The 20,925-nt window shown below is 51.2% G+C and overlaps 2 protein-coding genes across 2 annotated transcripts in view; one reads left to right on the top strand and one right to left on the bottom strand.

Annotated features, from left to right (window-relative positions):
* The window catches only part of THRA (thyroid hormone receptor alpha), a 127,699-nt gene extending 117,828 nt beyond the window's left edge, over window positions 1-9,871 (top strand). Inside the window, exon 9 of the mRNA XM_029573608.1 lies at window positions 123-9,871. Coding sequence (XP_029429468.1) covers window positions 123-373 — 251 coding nt within the window. The 3' untranslated portion in view covers window positions 374-9,871. The remainder of the gene's footprint in view (window positions 1-122) is intronic.
* Window positions 9,872-10,025: 154 nt separating this feature from the next.
* NR1D1 (nuclear receptor subfamily 1 group D member 1) lies at window positions 10,026-20,087 on the bottom strand. The gene is made up of 8 exons (XM_029573606.1): window positions 19,493-20,087; window positions 16,211-16,510; window positions 14,678-14,766; window positions 14,394-14,538; window positions 13,680-14,113; window positions 13,113-13,298; window positions 12,527-12,737; window positions 10,026-12,267 (listed from the first exon to the last, which is right to left on the bottom strand). The coding sequence occupies exons 1-8, from the start codon at window positions 19,527-19,529 to the stop codon at window positions 12,068-12,070; spliced, it is 1,602 nt and encodes a 533-aa protein (XP_029429466.1). The 5' UTR covers window positions 19,530-20,087; the 3' UTR covers window positions 10,026-12,067.
* Window positions 20,088-20,925: the final 838 nt, after the last annotated feature.

Here is a 20,925-nt window from a genome sequence, read left to right as displayed (position 1 = left end):
GAACTTTTTTTTTTTTTCTTTTTCTCCCGTTTTACATTACTGACTTACTACTGAGTTTCCAAATCCAACTTCACTGACCAGGGGCGGGGCGGGGGCCATTTTCTATTTTGTGTCTGTTTCAGATCGGACGGGCCTGATCTGCATCGACAAAATCGAGAAATGCCAAGAGACGTACCTGCTGGCCTTCGAACACTACATCAACCACCGCAAGCACGCCATCGCCCACTTCTGGCCCAAGCTGCTGATGAAAGTGACGGACCTGCGCATGATCGGGGCCTGCCACGCCAGCCGCTTCCTGCACATGAAGGTCGAGTGTCCCACCGAGCTCTTCCCCCCGCTCTTTCTGGAGGTCTTCGAGGAGCAGGACGTCTGATGTTCCCCCTCACCCGCCGTGCCCAGCCCCCTATCGGGGGAAGGTTTCTGCCTTCGTTTTGGTTTTATTTTGACATGGAAGTGATGCAAACACACAATTAACTTTTTTTTTTTTTAATTTTAAGGACGAACACAGAAAGGAAAGAACTGGAGACTTTTTTTTTTTAAAGGCCGGCATCCACCCCCCCCCCCCCCCCACGCCTCCCCAGAGGGCAGTTGGGGTTGGAAAAGGGGCACAGGAGAAAGCAGGGAAGGGAGGAACTATTGCTGCTGCCTCTTGTCCCTTCTTTGTTTTGTTTCGGGTATTTTTTTTTTTTTCTTTTTATTTGAACCTGAAATGAGCATTTTCTATTTCTCCAGGAAAAAAAAAAAGACCACAACAAATTTTAAATTGAGGATGAAAAACAAATCTGTATTTCTTCTCTCCTCGTCCTCAACGGAATTCATTGGAGTGTCTCAGCTTTGGCTGTGATTTTTAAGACAATCAAAACTAATTTGGTGGCTAGAATTTTTTTTATTTTTTTTTTTTATTTGTTAATGGTCCCCTGGGAAAAAGAAATAAGAGAGAAATCGTTCTAGATTTTCAAAGCACTTTTTTTATTTTCTATGAAGCCACTCGGCACCTTTCCTGCTACATTCTTACCTCAAAAGGAGAGAGACTGAGGTGTAGCAAAGCAGCACTTCCCGGTGAGAGCCCTCGACGTGCCCAGAGGGCCGGGTGAGCTCGGGGCAGGAAGGCCGCCCCCTCCCCTCCTCGCTTATTTATTTATTAATTATTGTAGAAATCCCCTAGAGAGAGCGAACCCCCCCCCCCCCCCCACAGCTTCCCAAGGTGTGAGAGGAGGAGCAGGGTCAGGATTAGCAGTTGCTTCCTTTTTTATTTCTACATAACTGTGGCAAATTCCTACTGGAGAATTGCAAAAGAAACACAGGCCGTTTAATTCAGTGGATCTTCTAAGGACATAAGCCAAAGGAAATGAGGTTTTCTGAGGAACTGCCTTCACTTCAAAATGAATGTTGCACTTGTAGGGGGGGGAGGGGTTACAGGGATTTTTGAGGGGCTTTTTGGAAAAACCCTGGGTCTTGCCTGCCTTTGCAGAACCCGAAATTTGTGATGTGAGCACGTGACGTGGGCACTTCCCAGGAGACTGACTTGTCACCCACATCCACACCCTCTCTTTCAAAGGGGGGGGGGGGGCGCTTTTCTTTGAATGTATCCAACTCGGCCCTCTGTTTGAAACTTTGCTTTAGGATCCCACTACTGCCACCATCTGTGAAGGTTCTCGGCTTACAGCCTACATGCTCTGCAGTGCCACTGGCCTCCTTTTCCCAGGCAGCCACTTTGGGATTTGAACTGGTAAACTTTCAGGTCCTCTACCACAAAGCTGAAGGGAAACTTGACTGAGCCAGTCATTGTGCTCACTATGACTCCAGTGTGGTTGCCCAGCTCCCTCCATCTGTTGGCTAAAGAGCATCATAAGAGCCTGAATGTGTTTCTCAAAGGAACCAAGTGTATCCAGTGTACAGATCATTCACCGAATCTAGCAAGTGAACAGCTAATGGACAGCCAGCATATAGTATCATTTGATTAACACACTGTCTACATCAACCATCTCGCTCTGAGAACTTGTCGAAGTGTATTTAAATTTTTTTTTTTTTTTGTTGTTGAGTAGCAGGGGAAAATGACATTGCATTTTTAAAGACTCTCTCTTACCCCAATGCAGGTTTTCACTGCTAATTCCAGAGCTGTTGAGCTCAGCTCTGCTGGAGGCAGCGTCTTTTGGACCGGACGTTAAATGGTGATCCTGTCTGCCCAGCGGACGTTAAAGATCCCAGGACATGGCTCTGAGGAGTCCCAGGAGTCTCCCCCCTCCCCTCGGCCAGCGTCCTGGCTAAATTTCTTTCCCCTTTTCCCCGCCACGTGGTGCCGTGTGCTATGCACCAAACTTTGCTGCTGAGTTTCCACCTCAGAGGTGGCTGCACCTTCAGTGCTTCATGTGTGTAAGGCCTTTTGGTGAGCCATCATGGATGGAAGGCACTATAAACGAAATGTGTTTTTTTTTTTGGTTTGTTTTTTTTTTTGCTGACATGCAGAAAGTAAGTGTGTCTGTGGCAACAGAATGCCAGGCTCTTACTAGCCTTAGAAAGCATGAGTGCCAGTCCTGTCCTGTCCTGCACAGGGAGGCCACAGACACGCCCCTCCATAGGATGGGGCACTGTCCCGAGTTACTGTGTGAGAGAAGGAACAGGGGGAACAGCTTTATCCCAGTGCCTCTTGGTAGTTGTGGGCCTTGTGTAACTTGTTTATGGCACTAGAGGTACCAGAATGCACTGGGAAAGAAGATGGGATCTTTACAGCTTTCTGTATAACCAGGAGATTGTCAGGCTGCTCTTTGGCCCCCAGCTCACTTTCGTTTACGCGCTGGGACCCTGCAGAGTAGAAGTGGAGTAGACGGCTCAGAATGAATGTTTTAACATGTCTCCCATGCCATCAGCAGCGGGGATGGTCGCTGCCTGGGAGAAGACATCCTGACCTCTGCATTCTGTTTACACTCCGCAGCGAGAGAGCCTATTATTTAAAAATAAATTCATCTTGGACTTGTTAACTGAAGTGAGGTTAGAGTGGCCTGATGCGTCTTCTCTGAGACTTGAAAGTTATGTTTACAGAGTAACTTAAGTGAGGTTGGAAAGTAAAACAAGCTGTCCCCCCATTTCCTGAGCTCTGGCGCTTTCCCTGGGATTAGCACCCGGCGTGTTAGATCTGTTTAGGTTTCTTGTTTCCCCAAATTGATGCTGGAGGTGTAAGCTCCCTCTCCGTGCTGCCCACCTTTCTTCACAGCTGTGGCGTAGGTTTGCCTTTCAGGACTCTCTGGGGGTGAATGCCGGGACGGGCCTTTGTAAACCCTCATTCATCTCACCGGCCCATGTATGCATCGGTGGAGCCCTGGCTGGACAGGCACCTGGCCATTGACTCTTAACCCGGCACCACTAATGGCGTCTGGATGGTATTAAGGGGAGAAAGTTCCCCCTTCGAAGTGTCCTGCCTGCTCCGAGGAGAGGCTGGAGCTGCCCCCCCCCCCCCCCCCCCGTTCCCCGGCACCCACTCATTCTGATTCAGAGGCCCTCAGGGGAGGGGGGCTGGCTGCAGACAATCTGCTTCCCCCCCCCCCCCTCTCCACAAATTGAATTTTCCTAATTTTCATTAAAAAAAAAAAAAAAAATCAGGGGGAACAGAAAAGGTCCCCCGACACGCACACCTACTGTACCCTCCTGCCAGCTGTGATGGTGAGGAGCTGCTGTGGCCATAGAGACCCCGGGGGTAACGGAGCATGCGTCGCCCCGGGCGGGCCGCAGCCTCTCTCCAGGGCTGGGGTCTGTTATTTTCCTGACTCCTCTCTGCTGGCTTTGGGAGTGGAAGGCGCGGGGTCCCTCAGCGGGGGCAGGGCGGAGCAGGAGTGGCGTGCAGCTGGCATGAAGCTAAGGCTTCAGTCTTTGTACCTTGTTTTCCCTTGCATTTTACGGGTCACTTAAATGTTTTTTCTTTTGTTTTTCCAGTGGCAAATGTGGGTTGAGTTTGCACCGTGTTGAGCTGGAGAGGTGGTTTGGGGTGGGGGGTGGGGGAGGGAGGTGTCTGTGCAGAAATGGCTGTTTCCAGCCAAGGCTTTAGGGAGTTGGGGGGGGGGAGTTGGGGGGGGATGTGTCTTACCGTCTGCCCTGAAGTGCATTGGACAAGATGAATGTGTTTTGCAGGATAGAGAGAAAAATAATTATTTTTTTGTACCAGAATATGAGCCTGTCCCCTCCACGCTGCAGGACAGTTGGCCACCCCTGAGGGGTGAGCAGAAGTGGAGAGGAATCCCCAGGATCTGATTTGGGATAGCAGCTGACTGACTTCTGCTCCCCTGTCTGGGATCTCGCCCATAGGAGCTGGGCTGAAAGAGGAGAAGGCAGGCTGGGCTCGGCTGCTGCTTCTGGCCTGGAGGCAGGCAGCACCTCACCTGCGCTTGCCGTGGGTCTCCGGCCCCGCGCCCCCGCGCTGTGTCATGCCTCTCTCCCTCCTAGCGCTTAGTGTCTCTTGTTTTAGGCGTCCGCTGTTCTGTGTGCAAGGAGCCATCGTGCAGTGCAAGCGCTGTGGAGCTGCTTCCATGTCGTAACCTTGCTTGTGGTGTAACCTGTGGCCCCCGCCTGGCGGGGGTGTAGTCCCTGTATCTGTTGAAGCTCGAGAATAGAGCGAAGTGGAGCTGGCACACGAGCTTTTTACAGCCGGCGCCAGGCCTGGTTTGGGTGCATGGCATCTGCTGGTCCCTTCTGACCTGAGGGCGGCTGATCCCCTTCCTGCGGCCCTGTGTAAGAAGGAGTGACCCCTTTTGGGTAGCACCTGTGTGTGTGTGTGTGTGTGTGTGTGTGTGCGCGCGCTCCCGGTTCATCCCTGTCAGAAGCTTTCCTGGCTGGCGCTGCTTGGCGAGCCGTCCCCTCCCTGCCACTGCCATGGACAGGGTCTTACTGGGGGCGGGAGGAGAGGGGAAACGAGCACTGCAGATGGGGCTTGGATTAAGAGGAGGGGTCGGGAAGCCACGAAGGAGGCAGGGTGGAGTCCCCGTCACCAGATCCAATGGGCAGAATTGTGGGGGGGTCGCTGGAATCTTATCTCTATAAGGGGGGAGAGCGCCAGGAGGTTCTGGAATTTATGCTCTGTAGCCGCCGATTGATTGGCTGATTTTGGGGGAGGGGGGTGGAGACAGAACACAGGAGAGATAATTGGGGGGGGGGGGGGGTGACGTGCTGTTCTTTCTCACCCAGAGTGGTAAATACTGCAAGACACCAAACACATGTTAACATATAATAGATGAAGTCAGATAAGGACCTTAAGCCCCCCCCCCCAGTCCTGGGGAGGGGGTGTTAGAGTGCACAGGGTAAGGGGAGTGTGGTGAGGACACTGTCGCATGTCAGATGACAGCAGGTCCATCCAGTCTGTCCACACAGCGAAGGCTGTAGCCCAGGGGACAGACAAGAGTACGACCCCCCCCCCCCCCCCCCCGCAGGGTCTCCCTCCTTCGTCTGGGACAGATTTTGTCATCTTCCTCCCTGGTTCTCTCCATCATCCCAAGTAAAAGAACATGCAACTTCTCAAACTGAATTCAATACCCCCCCAACTTTGTAATAATCTAAACAGCTGCCCTAACATCTGGCCACTTGCTTGTGGCCCAAGGACAGTACAAGAACGTTTGGCATCCTAGGTGAACCTTGGGTCATGCTCCCCCTCACCCAACCAACCTAGCGGCAGCAGTGCCACCACCGTGCCCCCTCCTGGGCCTTGTGCTGCCCCCAAAATGCAGGCAATCTAGGCAACTGCCTGGTGTGCGGCCTTGCTGGTCAGTACCTGGTGACCACCGGCATCAGTCCAGTTGGTTTCTGTTTGCTCCCACCGTTTCCCCCGGGCTCTGCAGTATCACTGGGTCCCGTTTCCTTTCTCTGCACCTTGTTTCCTCCTTAGCTCTGCTCTGGAAGGAGTGAAGGGTGGGTTGTTTGCAATTCTGCAGTCTTCCTAATCTTTTTCCTACCGCTGACCTCTGTATCTGTCCCGAGCGTGCTGGAGTTGTCACCATCTCTGCCAGTGGCCATTCCAGACCTCTCCCAGCCTCTCATTACAGAAGTATCTTCTCACTTTTCCTCTGAACGTTCCTAATGCTCCTTTTCCTTCTTGTAACTTACCGAAGCCCATCAAACAGTCTTTCCTCCAGCGAGCATAGTTACGGGTCTTCAGCTCGCTCACTAGGGTTCGTGTTGCAAGCACATCCTTGCTCCCTGTCACATGGCCATGGCCCCCAAGTGTTTTCTCTTTCACTACTTGTCTTTACCACCCCCCCCCCAAATATAATTTCCTCTCCTACCAGTTTTTCATCAGTCTCCCCCCCCCCCCCTTAACCAAGACCCCAGCCCAGGGGGTTTATGAAAAGAAAGAGGAAATGGAGCTGGCTAGACCCCCTTGCAGGGGGGGGGGGATCGGGCATCCCCTGGTGGGCCGATCGCTCCAGTTACGTGGTCTGCCGTGTGCGGCCGTGACAGAGCCGCGCTCAGCAGACCACGTCACGTGTCCTGGGCGGCGAATCCCCGGGCCGGTCCGACAAGGTGAATCCGCCCCTGCCCCCTTGGTAGGATATTGCTGTCACACAGGGCATCGAGGAGGACCTAAGGGAGGGAGCAAAGGGCAAGGCGTCCCCAGCACTTCCATTGCTCTACTCCGCAAGGCCAGTACTGCTGTGTGCTGTAACAGGCTGGGAGGGGGGCAGCGAGCCGAGTATAGACCACCCGCCCTCACGGCATCTCTGGCTTTTTAGTGGGGGGGGGACCTAAAATTAAAAAAAAAAAAAATTAAACAGTTTATAAAAAGCCACTGAATATGGTCATCAGATCAGCTTTCTGTACCCTGCGGGAGTTTGAGTCTGCATCCCCGTCCTTCTGCTTCTAGCACAGCCCTGCTCTGCTTTGTGCCGTACCGAACGTGTTATCCCCCAGCTTTCTTGTATTCTTGTGCTTCGGGCTCAGACTGCAGCGAGTGGGACCCTCTCATGAGGCCCTCCTGCTCCCTTTCACACCCCTCGGGGGTGCTGCAGAACGTCTTGACTTGGAAAGCACTTTGGGCCACAGATTGTAGGAAAGGCACTTTTGTAAAGCACATAATAGTTTGTTAAAGCACTGGAGGGCGCAGTTTCTCAAGTGGCATAAAAGGTACACTGTTTTTGTAAACGGCTTTGGAGGAAATAATCAAGCGGCTGCCGGTGTTTTGTGGCCCCCGCCTCCTGGCCACGCTGCTGTGGGAGGCGGGAGCACGCGTTGGGAGCCACTCACTGGGTTAGAGTATGAGTCCTTGCATTTGAAAGCAGAATCTGGGGAAAGGGGCCTGAGAATGGACCTGTAGCCGCTCAGGCTTCGTAATTGGGGGGGGGGGGGGGGAACGGGATAGGAGGATTTAACTGGAATAGCGGGGCTTCACGTTAGTCGCCCCCCCCAGTTCTGCTATCCAAGGGTAAACTCTTTGCTGAATGTGGAGGGGAGGGCTGAGAAACTGCGGCTCCACGATCCATGTGTGCTGTATGGAAACGGTACCAGGACAGGGCTCAGGTTGTACAGGGAGATCTTAATAATAGTGGCCAAAGTCCGGAATTCAGGGCTGGTGGGCACCGCTGTTGTGCTGCCCCGTGGCAGGGCAGGCAGAACCTGTGTTGCAGGGCTTCTGCACACTTGGCGGAGTGGCGTCTGCAGTCATGCGCCCTGCGCAGGTGGCGAGTCAGGAATCGGGGCGCACGTGCTGCGGGGAGTGCATCGTACAGGGCCGGAGGTGCTGGGAAGAGGGTCTGGTGAATGCCTGGATCTGCAGTGTCAGCGTCCCCCTTCCCACCCGTGTCCTGTTTGGGGGGGGGGGAGACCCATAGGCCCTGCTTCAGGAGGTCGCGTGCTGGTTACCAGAAAAGCCATGGCTAGGAATGAGATTTTTTTTTTCTTTTAAATACGTGGGAAGAGTAAAGCCATTCTCGACCTTACGAGGGAGGGACGTTGCAGCCTTTAAATAAAGGGTCCCAAGAGACCCAGCGAGGTTCTTCTCTTAAAGGGAAGGAAAGAGGGCCAAAGCTAGCAAGAGGTGTTTTATATTTTTAAATATTATATATATTTGTATATGAGCTATAACAGATGTGTGTCCCACCTCCCTTTTGTGAAATGTTACCTGGCTGCTCCTTATGGCCCCCCCAGTGGCCGCTGTGATTTAGGGGGTGCGGGGCGCTCGTCTTCACTTCTGCCTCCCTTGTGATTGCGCTCGGTCCCTGTCACGTGTGTAATATTAACTGTAAAAATCCCTGACCTCTGTGCTTCTCCTGTGGCCCTAACCTCTAGCGCCGTGCCGGGATTTAAAAACAAAATAATTTGGAGAAGCCCCCGATGCCATTTCTAAGCACAAAGTGAACCCTCCAGGGTAAAAACAAATTGAAAAGGAGGGGGGCCTAGAATGTTCCTGGGAGCGGGTGGGGGAAGTGGCACAGATGGCAGCTGTTTTTTTGTTGTTTTTCAGTCTTTGTTTTGTACTGGGATGCCAGTGCTCGTAGTTCTCAGCAGGATGGTTCTGCAGTGCTAGGAGGTCAGTTAGCCCACTGCATTCTGGGACCTGTAGTCCTGATCTCTCCTGCAGGCGTGCCCCAGCATGAGGTGGGAGTGGAGTGATGAACAATGGGACGGATACCGTCTCGCATCTCCCAGAAGTTTCTGCAGAAGCACATGGGCCAGAGAGAGAAGTTCCCAGCTCTGTCCTGGTGATTCCTCCCCCCTTCAAGACCAGTTGGGTTTTCAGAACCTCCAGAAAGAATGCTCATGAGGTGTATTTGCATCTATTGCATTTATAATGTATACAGATTCATCTCATGCATATTCATTGTGGATAGCCTGAACACCTGCCTGACCATGGGAGTCACCAGGACAGGTTTGGGAGCCACTCAGGCAGATAATGGCTGAGGATCTGGCTACTAAACTTTTATTAGTTCTTTGCTATGCATTCCAGTCTCCCTGGGCTATCAGTCAGCGGGGATCTTTGTGCTGTGTTAGATGGGCCATGTTTCTTTATTTGGGGGAGGGCAGAAGAATGTTTTAACTCTTGGTCATCCTGAAGTGCTTGTTCCAGTCCTGTTTTTCTGAATTTTTTTTTCCCCAAAAGGCATTCTGGACCTGGTGAATGCTGGAAGAGACCATCCTGGAAAACGGGCAGGTTTGAAGTGTTAGGGTGGCAGGGAGTTATAAGACCACTGTACCCTTTGGAGTACAGGGCAAAATATTTCAAAAGTACCCCACAGCAAACTCTAATACTCCCCTTTATCAATTCAAAATGTTACTTCTGATCAGTTCTCTCTGCGGTAACCCTGGGAGCAGCCCTGGCGGGAATCTGCATTGCAAATTAGCTCACATGAAAAGGGATCTGATTGGTTTACACAAGTGTGTGCCCCAGCTGTGGTGTAAGATGACTAGTGTAGACCAATCAGATCTTGCTACCCTGGCTGCTCCTGGCAGCATAGGGAGATTGGCAAGGGAAGTGCTTAATGGCATTTGAGCTGACCTTTGACTAGTTATATAGGGCAAGTGTGGCTGCCGCCCTGTGAACTGACAGGAGCATTAACGTAGCAGGAGGAAGGGCCCCTACCTCCCCAGATCTCTGGAGTAGGCTGGTCAGGTCCTGGGGTTGCCCCCTTGTCTGTAAGCCTGCCCCTCCAAGACCTGATCAGCCTGAGGTGGTGGCCCTGGAGGCAGGTGATACTGGGGCACCTTTTGGGTCTGTATCAGTACCCATGGCTCGGCACCCCTCATGGCCTGTTGTGTGCAGTGAAGCCCAGCTTTTTTTCTTCGAAGGATGGCTGACATGCTCGACAATCACGGTGTCTATGTAAACATGCGATTTCAAACCTTTGTGTTTTTGGTCAGGATTTTAAAGAAAGCTATTTTTATGGTAATTGTTGCTGGTCTATTTTACTATATATTTATGTAATAAATATATGATGAAAAAAATATGACAAGGAATGGTCTGGACTCCATTGTGTGCTTGAGTTTCTTTTTGTTTTTGGCAAACTGAGAAGTAGGTTAGTTAAGGCGTTAAGAAGCACCCATCCCGCTGTACCTCTTTTTAAAAACCAAAGCTGCTGAAGCAGCCAAAACCTGCTCCTCCAGACAGACTTTTATTTTACACAATCAAGGCTGTATTTATATACAGATATTTATAAAATGTTCTTCAAAGTACTGTACAATCATGCAGTCTGAACGCATGGAAATGCAGACTGGTAAGAGGCTCTCCTCCCTCCCACCAGTTCAGGTACCAGGTGAACCAGACAAATAAAGAGCGGTGCTGTAGTGAAGCCTCCTGCTGCCTGTTGGCTACTATCATTGCTGCAAATCACTCAAAAAGCACCAGAATCTTTAAACCCTCTCACCCCCAAAATATAAATCTTATATAAAAAAAAAATAGAATCTCAAAAACAGATGGGAGGAAATTGTAAAGCTGGAAGGGTCAGACCCTGCCTGTAAGGCTGTGGCTCTTGCTTTGCACTGCTCTGGATTTCACCTGCTTGGGTGGGCCTGGTGGGGGTGCTGCCCCCAGACTGTGCCTGCACTGTAGGCTGGGGCCGCTCCAGAAATCTGCCACTCACAAGCTCCCACCGGAAGTGCTGTCCTAAGCTGCATGTTTGGCAGGAGGGCTGGGGGTGGCTTTGGATCACAAGATGTGGATGAAGGACTTCTTGTCTCCTCTCTCCAAAATCCCCTTCCTGAAGCTTTTCGCTATTTTATATTCTACAATTTATTGAAAAAGGGGATATAGATTTGTAAAGAAGTACCAGGACAGCTCCTCAACTACATTTCCCAGTTCTTGCCAGCTGCTCGGGCTCTGCCATTCCTTTTCCCCTTCTGTGCCCAGGGGCGATAAAGCTTTTCTTGGACAGTGCCCTCCCATCTTTCTCCTATGTCACCTCTTTTTTTACCTTACTATTTTTATGGCTTTCTGGTTTCTCTTTACCACATTTTGGAATAAAAGGTTTGGGTTTTTTGTTCTTAAAGACACTAGCAATTCAATTCTGCTCAATGCTGGCATTTTTAAACTTCCAAAAATGTTTTCTAACCATTGCTGTTTTTAGTGATGTGTGTTCCAAAATGTGGATAAATGTTTTTGATTCTAAAATATAAAAATTAACAGATCAGGCCTGTTGCTTCTTAGGAGTAAAAGAAACTTTCAAATACATCTGCCCAGATGTGTGTCAGATTAAAAAAGGGAGCCCTTAGCTTTTGCTATGTGGTCCTTGTTCCCCCACTGTGCTATTTTAATGTGAGACAGGAACTGGTTGATGAAATCTTTGCTGTTCCTCGTGTAGACCCCCCCCCCAGCCACAAGCAGGAAACTGGGAGTAGCACAACAGAAACCCCCCCCCCCCCCCAGGTCGGATGGCAGTGTCTGTACCAAACACACCTGCATATCTTTGGGCAAGCCATTCCTCCTCACCACCCAGAACAAAATCACTGCAGCTGTGTGGTGTTGTGGCATCCCTGACCCTCCTCGGGGACAGGGCCTGTGCTAACACATGTCCATGCTCCCACAGATCATTGCATTGATCTTCCAGGCAGGGGTAAGAGGGGGTAAATTTGGTTGAGAGAGGAGTTAAGTAGCAGCCCTTGCCCTTAACGAAGAGTTCAGTAGCTGAATGCCTCCTCCCTCCCCAAGATGCTAAAACAATGATTTGGGAGGGGGTGACCGGCTCTTCCTCCTGGGCTGCTCTGGCCATAGACTAAAGAAAGCACAGTAGTGAACAGCACCATCCTTCTGAGCAAGAGATAGTGCTGCCACCAGACGTCCCATCTCTGACCCAGCCCAGGAAGAGGGTGAGGTTTCAAGGCAGCACAAACACGTGAAATGCAGAGAAGCCATGCCCACCAGCTAGGGTGAGGATCTGAAATGTGCTGGAGAGCAACCGGTGCTGTCTAGGCCCTGATTCTGCATTTCCATGGAGCGAGGGTGGACTGTCATCATAACTCCAATATACACACATTTACATCAAGGCTCCTGTAATCTTTTTGAAGCAGTTCTGTGTAACTGTACAATAAATAGAGGCGGGAGGGGGGGTGTTTCCCCACTGCAGAACACTGGGTGCAGTCTTTGTTGCCAGCTGCTGCAGTTTCACTGCCCCTCCACCCTGAAGGACAGCAGCTTCTCGGAGTGCACGCTATTCAGGGTCCGCAGGTCCGCCAGCTTCAGCAGGAGCTTGGTGAAGCGGGAGGTCTCTGTCGGGCTGTTTTTCAGGACCAGGGTGCGCAGGGCGCGGATGAGGGTCTCTTGCAACTGCTCCACCGACGCTGTGTTCTCCATCCCTGAGCGGTCTGCAAGTGTAAGGGAGAAGCCATAAGCAGAAGTCAAGGCTTGAGGAAAGCCTAGTGGGGACCCACTGTCCTCACAGGATGTCAGAGAAGAACAGCTACACCCCCTTCTGTCTGCACTTCCTGCTACAAAACATCTCACCGACTTAATTATCAAAAAGTCACTTGTTCCATTCTGCTCTGGCTCTATAGGAGGCTCCAGCGCTATCTACTCTGAACACAGCAACTGCAGCTCCCCCTCACACCTGTATTCCCTGCTTACCTGCAGAGAGCAGGACCACAGCTGTAAAGAGACTCAGCTCCTCCTCGGACAGGCTCAGGGCACTCAGCTTCTCACTGAATTCCAGCATGGAGGTCAGGAGGTCGCCCATCCCCATCCCCCGCAGCTCCTGCAGCCCGTAGGTGGCGCCGCTGATGAAGGTGACGGTCTGCTGCTTCACATTGAACAGGGAGGCGAATCTCACCATGAGAACCTGCCGCAGAGAAGAGAACATCAACCACCACACTGCCTGCTGCCCCATCTCCAATCCAGACATCCCATGGCTCAGTCCTGCTTTCTCTGCCTGCCCAGGATACAGAGCCTCCTGCGACTGTATAAATGGACAATCAGAAATGCACAGGTGTGCTGGGCCCTAAAATACCCACTATCACTGGCGTGGTGGGGGAGGGGCAGCCAAAGCGCCAATACCACACACAGGAGCTTTTGCCCTCTGCGGTGTATGAGCAGGGGAGAGGTCCTGATGCCTCTGCAGCCCTGTCTGTTCTCTTCCCAGGAGCACTTAGGCGCAGGCTACCTAGAAAACCAAATGCAGGCCAGTTTGAATAAGTGAGGGTCCCGGCGAACCTACCTCGAAGGTACCGGCTTTCAGCAGGGTGACCTGGTCATGCTGGGAGAGGTCCCGGAATCCAGGGATGTGCTTGGCAAATTCCACCACCTCTCGCACAGCCGGCGTGAAGCTGCACGAAAAGTCTTCCCAGATCTCCTGCACGCTTCGGCCGCTACGGCCACGGGGGCACGTGTTCATGGGACACACCTGTTACAGGAGAGAAAGGAAAGCACCATTATACGTGCTGCAGAGGACAGAAGCATCAACAAACATATAACTAAGGCTCCGGGGTCACAGGAGGTGCAGCGACCTCTAGCCAGCCCCCCCCCCCCAACAATATATCGGCCATGCTGACGGGGGGCCTTCACCTATTCAAACATGCTTTTGTGCTGAATATCTATTGGTCCTCTCTGATCGGTGTTGCTTTCAGTCCACAGAAACACGAGCCGGGAAGCAGAAAAGCAAAACAACTCCCATCCCCCCCCCCCCCCTCCAGTTCCTGCTGCCGGTCTGCTCTCCAGGGAAGGGTCTGTGAATCTTCGCTTGCACCCAATACAAAAAGCAATCCCGCACCCCTCTCCCCCTTACCAGTAAAACGTCTCTGTCCAGCCGCTTGGAAGAGCCCTGGGGGGCCGAGGTGTCCTGCTCCTGCCTGCAGGCCCCGGGATTCCAGCTCTGGCTTTGCTGGTAGGTGGTGCAGTGGGTATTCTCCCACCTGGGCGGAGTGGAGAGGCAGTTGGGTTGGGCTGGGGGAAGTCCCAGGTGGTTTAGCTTGTCGTGAGCGTAAATGAAGATTTCTTTGTGGGCTCTGGCCACCTGGCCGATGACCTCCTCCACCTTGTCTTCAGGGCTGGGGGAGCGCGGGGGAGTGAGCTGTTGTGGGAAAGAGAAATGGTCCATAGTGGGGGGCTGCGGAGAGCTCTCGCGCCCGAAGCCTCTGTTGGTCATATTGTTCATGGCACTCTGCATTTCTGCCAGGATGCGCTGCTTCTCCCGCTTCGGGATGCGTCCAAAACGAACGGCTGTGGAAAGAGAAGACACCGCGTCAAGGTAGGGCTCCCCAGGCTTGAGAAAAGGGACAACTACAAGAACATGGGAGCCCAAAAGCTGAGGTACGAGTAAGTAGAACAACTGTACTGGGCCTTGCGAACATCAGTGTAACATTGAAGGAAGGCACCCGGGGAAGTCACACACGGCCCTTGACCTGATGAATCGCCCTATTGCCCTTGCTGCTAATTCCACACCCTTACGCCTGGTCTCTGCTGGGTCTGGGATGAAGACGTTGCCCTCCTGCATGCTCACCGTCTCTGGACATGCCCACAGACAAGCATTTCTTGAAACGACACTGCTGGCAGCGGTTCCGGTTGATCCGCACGATGGAGCAGCGTTCGTTCTTCAAGCATTTCTTATACTGGATGTTCTGCTGAATGCTTCGCCGGAAGAAGCCCTGTGCAGGAGCAAAGACGGGGGAGGGGGGGTGAGATCATGTCAGGGCAGAGTCTGTGACCGGTGAATTAAAACCCCTTCCCCCAGAGCTCCGGCAGCGAGACCCGACCCGTGGGTGTGGGTGGGAAGCCTTTCCTTACCTTGCAGCCCTCGCAGGCATGAACCCCGTAATGGAAGCCCGATGCCACATCGCCACACACTTTACACAAGAGCACCATCCCGTTCAGCTCTGAGGGGAAAGCAAAGCGAGAGAAACTTCATGTGGGCTGCACATCTCAAAACATCGCTGCCCCCTCCCGCTTTTAATACAGTTGGCACCTGTACGCTATCCCAGAGTAACACAGCAAAAATGAGCAAGCAGTCCATCTAGCCTGTCCCCACTGCTAACCATGACCACCTGTAAGATACCTCAACTTGTGCAAGAGAGTTTTTTGGCATCTTCCTCCATGCACTCCACTCTTCTGGGTGGATGAGCAAGCAGGAGCCCTTTTACTTCGGCCTCTAGCCCTGCTACCTAACCACAATAATCCAAATAGCCAGCCACAGCAACATGGCCGTAATCTGAACATCTGACTTTTCTGAACAGTGCACTGCCCACCACCAGCCTGCCTACACTAGCAGTGTGTGGCCTGCCAGACAGAGCCGAGCACGTGAGCACAACTCTGGTCCTCAAGAGCCACAAATGTGTCTGGTTGGAGATTAATTTGCAGCATCTCATGCATGCACTGTGGATATCCTAAACATGAGGCTTGGCTGTGGCTCCTGAGGACTCGGCTCGTTTCAGATTACCCCAATTTACCATTAATTCTGGCAGCCCCAAAACTCAGGCTGATGCAATATTGGCATGTGTTAAATGGGCAATTATGATCCAGCTCCCGCTCCCTTAACGCACGCTGATCCTCCTCTCCCAGGTGCCCGATTTAATACTTAAATGGGCTACTGTGGTAAAAAGCAGGTGCTAGGGGGAACTATGTGTCCTCAGCACCTACTTGACATCGGATGCCCAGGAGAGGTGGCTGGGAGTTTGGGTTAGGAAAACGGACACTAAATTATAGGAGTGTCCATTTCCCTAAATTCTGCACAGCCACCTCTGTTTGCTTTTTTGATCGCCACAGCACACTGGGCTGACAATTTCAGTGCATTATCCACTATGATGCCCAAATCTCTTTCCAGTTCTTTTTTCAATATTTTCCGCTTTTTTTGATAACTTTTGAGGTTCTTCAAGAATTAATGCCTGCTACAGGGCAGACGTTAATTTTTGAGAGTAAAAATCTGCATATCGGGCGCCTTCTTTTTTTTTTGCAGCAGGGGTAATAGCCAATAGCCTCATAAACAATGAATTTACATGTGATGAGCTCTATTTGTTTTATGTGCTGGTTTGGACATCCTAATCCTCTTACTGCATGGGAGGTTTTGGACATTGACCAAAACGCATGTCCAAGTGCATGTAAAGCCGTTTGCTCACCCGAGCACGCTATATTGCATCAGCCTGTAAATGTTGAATTAAGTAGAGCACTTTAAATATGTATCACTTAAACCCCCTTCTACTCAAATCCTATTCCCTTCCCTGCTATAGTGCAGCAGTTGCCTGTACACTACTCCCTTTCTCTGCCACTGCACAGTCCAAGCTCAGAACTCTATTCACCCTCCCCCTGATTAGTGTACTGACTTACTGGTGATATTGCTGGAGGTCTTGCTAGGGGACGCCCTGCTCCCATCATCCAATGCCACCTGCAGGCTGCCAGGAGACCCTCCAAAACTGTAGGAAGATGACGAGGCAGGCGATGCATCCTCCCCACAGCCTGAGGAACGGGAATCCTGGGTCAGGGAACCTGTGGGGGAGGGGGGGAAGTAGGAGGGGAAGGGCTGACATGCAGACTGGAAGCTGCTGTTGGAATTCTCGCTGTACATGGAGACAGGGCTTGTCCTGCTGGGGGAGGAACCACTGGAGCCAATGTAGGTGATCACTCCGCCTGCAAAGATAAGAGTCATGCCACTGTCAACACAACCAGCTACACAAACATTTTATGATCTGTACAATACCACACAAAGTAACATATGTAGTTACCCTTCCTCAATGGGTTTACAGGCAAACCCTGAGCAGAGGAAGGTTAAAGTGATCTGAAGGAAGTTGGTGCAGGTCGTGAGCGAGAGGGGAATGGGATACTGGTCAGATGGACTCTACATGACTCACACCATCTTACATTTCTTCCAATATGGAGATGAGGCCCTTGGTTTACACTTTTTACAACTCCCCCCCCCCCCCCCCAAAATCTGATAACAGCACAAAGTATTCAAAGGATATTAGGGAGACAAGAAAGGGAGAGAGTGCAAGCGACCATGGAATTGAGAAATTTGCCTAACCTTTAATGGGAGTCATTTATTTACTTAGTATTTTAAACTCAATTTTCCTTCACAAAAAAGACATTCTTATTCCATGCTAATACGAGGGCAATGTACGGCTGATGCTGAGTAGGGCAGAAATAGACAACCCATCTGAGCACTGTGCAATGGGAGAGGAGTGCCTGGCAATGGCCCATGAAGCTTCCTTGCTGATATTACTGCAGCTGCAGAGCAGCAATCACCCTGCTCCCAGACAAGCAGCATCGCACAGGCTCCTCCCACAGTCATCTGCTTCCATCCTGCTGCACTGCAGTGACAGCCCGGGGAAATCCCTCAAGGGAGGAGGGCACAGAACCCACTATTCCCTTCCTCCCCCGCTGCTCATAGTGTAAAGGGCCAAATTCAAACAAAGGCAGAGACGCAAAGTCCCTGGGCTCTGGCATAAGACACTAGCACCGGGTTCACAAGCAGAACTAGATCAGGTTTCAGACCCAAGTCTGGCACATCCTGGCAATATCAGCTGTGCAAAGAAGCGGGTTTTGTGATCACAAAATGGAATGGTAGGCTTTCTTTGAACAATTAAATGCTATGCTTCTGGTATTGATGGGGTTAATATTAAAAAAAAATGCTCCTTTCCTTCTGTGCCTATCATCTTGGTTATAATTAGTATTCATGGAAATAAGGTCCAGGTTCTATCCCTCTCCAAGATCTTGGGGAACACTGCAGAAGATGGCGTCAGTCTCCTAGGCAGGGTTGGAGAAGTGTGCACTCCGTCATGCCTGAAGCATCCACAGCCCATGGCTGATGTACCACCATCGCAGGAATGTTTCTAGCACCTTTCTGACAGAGAGCCTAAACACGAGGTGGCATCTTCCTGCTTGCACAGCCTGGGCTAGCCAAAGTGGAAGATCCAGGAGCATAGAGACAGACAGATCAGGTGCTAAGGGGCAGGTGTCCATGAAGTCACAGGTCTGCATCCACTGTCTGGCATGGCTTACAGGAGAGTAGCACTTCCCTCCATTCCCCCACTGCCTTCTCCTGGGCACTTCCCTGAGCACTGACCAGCCAGCTTCAGGGAACCCAATGCCAGAAAATAGCAGGTCCCCCACATTCCACTTATAGTGGGACAAAACCCATTTGGAGACATTAGCTCCAGGACAAATACCACCTAAAACACAGTGTGTTTCTCCCACCTTTAGAAGGTTATGGTCACAGTGCTGGGAATCCTACAAACTCCAACTGGTGCTAAGCCTGGGGAACACTGGGCACTATAATACAATGGCTACAAGGCAGAGGGTTTCCTACTTTTAATTGCGAGAAACGGTGAACATCCAGGTCATGTTTATTAATTTTACATTCTGCAGTAAAACAATTTAACTATGCAATATTTATTTATAAAAATTTTATGTCATTCAGTATTTTATCATGATCGGTTTACAATCAAAAGGCTAAATCATACAAACAAATCATAAAATACAATGTATACAAAACTAAAAGACGCATATTCCCTAATAAAAATGATTTTGACAAAAAAAAAAGATATAAAATTAGGAATTAAAATTAAGAATAAAATTAAGAAATTAAAAGTAAAAGAATTAGGCTGCTGACTCTGAAATTATATACTTTCTGTAGTAATAAAGTGAATTGTTTCCGTCATAAGCTCTGTTAACTAGCCATGTCTTTAACTCTCTTTTAAAGATCATCTAGCAAACTGTTCCATAACCAATACCAAGCAGGAGCCCACAGCCAAGACAGAAAGCAGGCATCAAGCGAAGGGGGTGGGGGGGAGGTTTCCCTATTTCTCTTCTGCCGGACGAAGGGGCACAGAAAGAGCCCCATAGGTGTGGGCAGTGGGCATTCCCCCCTCCCCCTGGCACTCTGACTCCTTCAGATCAGCTTTGTACTCGCACAAAGCCCCGATACTACCAGCGGGAAGCAATGGGTACAGTGCGGCGAGGTTCACCTCGGTCTACCCCTCCCCCGCTGGCGCACACGAGTCGAGAGGGCGGGAAGGCCCTCACGCTGCCGCGCCACGTGCTCCCGCCGCACGTGTTCCTGCAACGAGCGACTCAGCCTGCCAACCCCGCCCCTTCCCGCGGAGGAGGGGGAGCAAAGAGCGCCGTCGCAGCCTCACCGGGAACATGGGGATCCCCGAGAAGCGCATCGTGGCCCTTGAACCCGTCACACCGCCCCCCCACTACAATCCCCGACCCTTTCAGACCGTGGCCGGGATCCGGGTGTGACGTCACATGCAGGAGGGGGCGTGGCGGCGCGCGCCTCTCGGATTATGTAATGTTGCGGGTCGCTGGCCGCCGGCCAATGGGCGGCGGGCGGAGTGCGCGAAGGAAAACAAAGCGCACATGGCTAGGCTGCGAGAGCCATGTGAGTGCCTGCGGGGCCGAGAGCCTACTCCCGCTGACCTACATCCCGCCTGCTCTAGGACCCGCCCGCCGGGAACCCTTCCAGGAATACGGATCGCGGGAGCACCCCCCGAGAAACGGAGCGATCGCCGGTATGGTCTGCCGTGCCCTGAGAATCAAGCGAAGATTTACCCTTGAGGGGAACGGCTGCTCGCTAAAGTGAGCAGGGCTGGCCCCCAGAGCCGGCCTTACCCGTGCTGCTGCTGCTGCTGGTATCCGAAGACGTCATTTTTCTTGTTCACCAGCTGACGGGTGCCATTCACACCGGGATGTAAAGCAGAGAAATGTAGAACGGCACTGCTGGAGACCGATCCCTGAATTGACTGCCCGTGGGCACTGAACGGCGCGACGCTCCCCGCACCTCCTGCTCCCTGCGCTGCCCGCTCGCGAATATTTCCTTCTGCCAGCGCCGGGCTTCTTTTTGCCTGCCCTTGCCCGGAGCTGGGCGCGCATGCGCAGGAGAGGCGGCCCGGGCCGGCACGCGGCTCTCAGGCAGGACCATGTGATCCGAGGGAGAGCCTCGTGCCCCAGTGACACACTTTTCCGCCCTGGCCCGGCGCTCGGCGCATGCGCATTGGTCCCTGGCTAGCGGCAGGGCCGCGAATGAATTCCTGGTGGGTGACTCCTGCTATGAGCACCAAGGTGAAAGGGGCGCTAGCTGCTTGGCAAGAGGGGTCCTAGCCCCTGCTTTATTCTCCACCCATCACCAAATACCCAATATAGCCCTGAGCGTTCGGCACGCTCTGTAGAACTGTTTATGTATTTCGATCAAATCATATCAAGTGAACTATATCCTGGACAGACTGGACGGGGCACTCTTTTTCTGCCATCACAACTTTCCGAGACCTGGAGATGCTGTTTAATATCTTTGCTGAGGGGGTTTATCTACATGTGTTTTTTATTTTGCCACGTCTCACCATTAGAAAAACACAGACAAGTACAATATATTAGTCTGCCCAGTTTATTTTACATTAAAGTGCCATAGACCCCAGTTAATTTTGTCTTTCCCCTTACTTCAGTGCAATTAATGATCCTCTGTATTTGTCCCCTACTTTCTTGAACTGTTATTGTTTTGGTTTCTGTCACCTGCACTGGGAAGCTGTTCCACCTTTCCTGTTAGAAATAATTTCCCAAGTCAACTCCTTTGGCGTTTCCTATCATTATCACTAGTTCTCAAAAGTGTTTACTCCAAAAAAGGTTTGCTTTTATCAGCTCCTTTGCTAAACTGTTGTTTGGAAAATTATTTAGGTCTCTAATTAAATTGTGAACTGAAGTCTATGTAAGTGACACAAAATAAATGTATCCAAAACATGCTAAATATAGAATAGCTAGTGATGTGCACACTGTCTTGTATCATTGCAGCAGAGGATCAGATGCTAACCTGCAGCTGTAGGACTAAAATCAGGACATTTCCAAACATTATATCCCTCCCTCTTTTTTCCCATACAGTATCCCCATAGTCTCTACAGTCTGGAAAAAATCAGAACAGTTGGCAGCCCTACATGATATGTTATTTTGGGAGGGTTTTTTGCATAATTTTTTGGAAGCGGACGTTTATTCATTTACTAGCTGTTTTTATTTGCCATTCTACCCAGAGAGCTTTACAAAGTTCCAAACTGGGGTTG

This window comes from Rhinatrema bivittatum, chromosome 12, assembly GCF_901001135.1.
Source record: "Rhinatrema bivittatum chromosome 12, aRhiBiv1.1, whole genome shotgun sequence".
In the NCBI taxonomy this organism is placed as follows: domain Eukaryota; kingdom Metazoa; phylum Chordata; class Amphibia; order Gymnophiona; family Rhinatrematidae; genus Rhinatrema; species Rhinatrema bivittatum.
This window is presented reverse-complemented; position numbering and strand designations above follow the sequence as displayed.

Excerpts from the sequence above, each read along its gene's own strand:
- NR1D1 (XM_029573606.1), bottom strand. The coding sequence starts at position 19,529 with ATGACGTCTTCGGATACCAGCAGCAGCAGCAGCACGG. Across the intron at positions 14,114-14,393 it reads TGTGGGCATGTCCAGAGACG|CCGTTCGTTTTGGACGCATC; the intron begins GTGAGCATGCAG and ends CTCTTTCCACAG. Across the intron at positions 12,738-13,112 it reads TGAAAGCCGGTACCTTCGAG|GTTCTCATGGTGAGATTCGC; the intron begins GTAGGTTCGCCG and ends TCTCTGCGGCAG.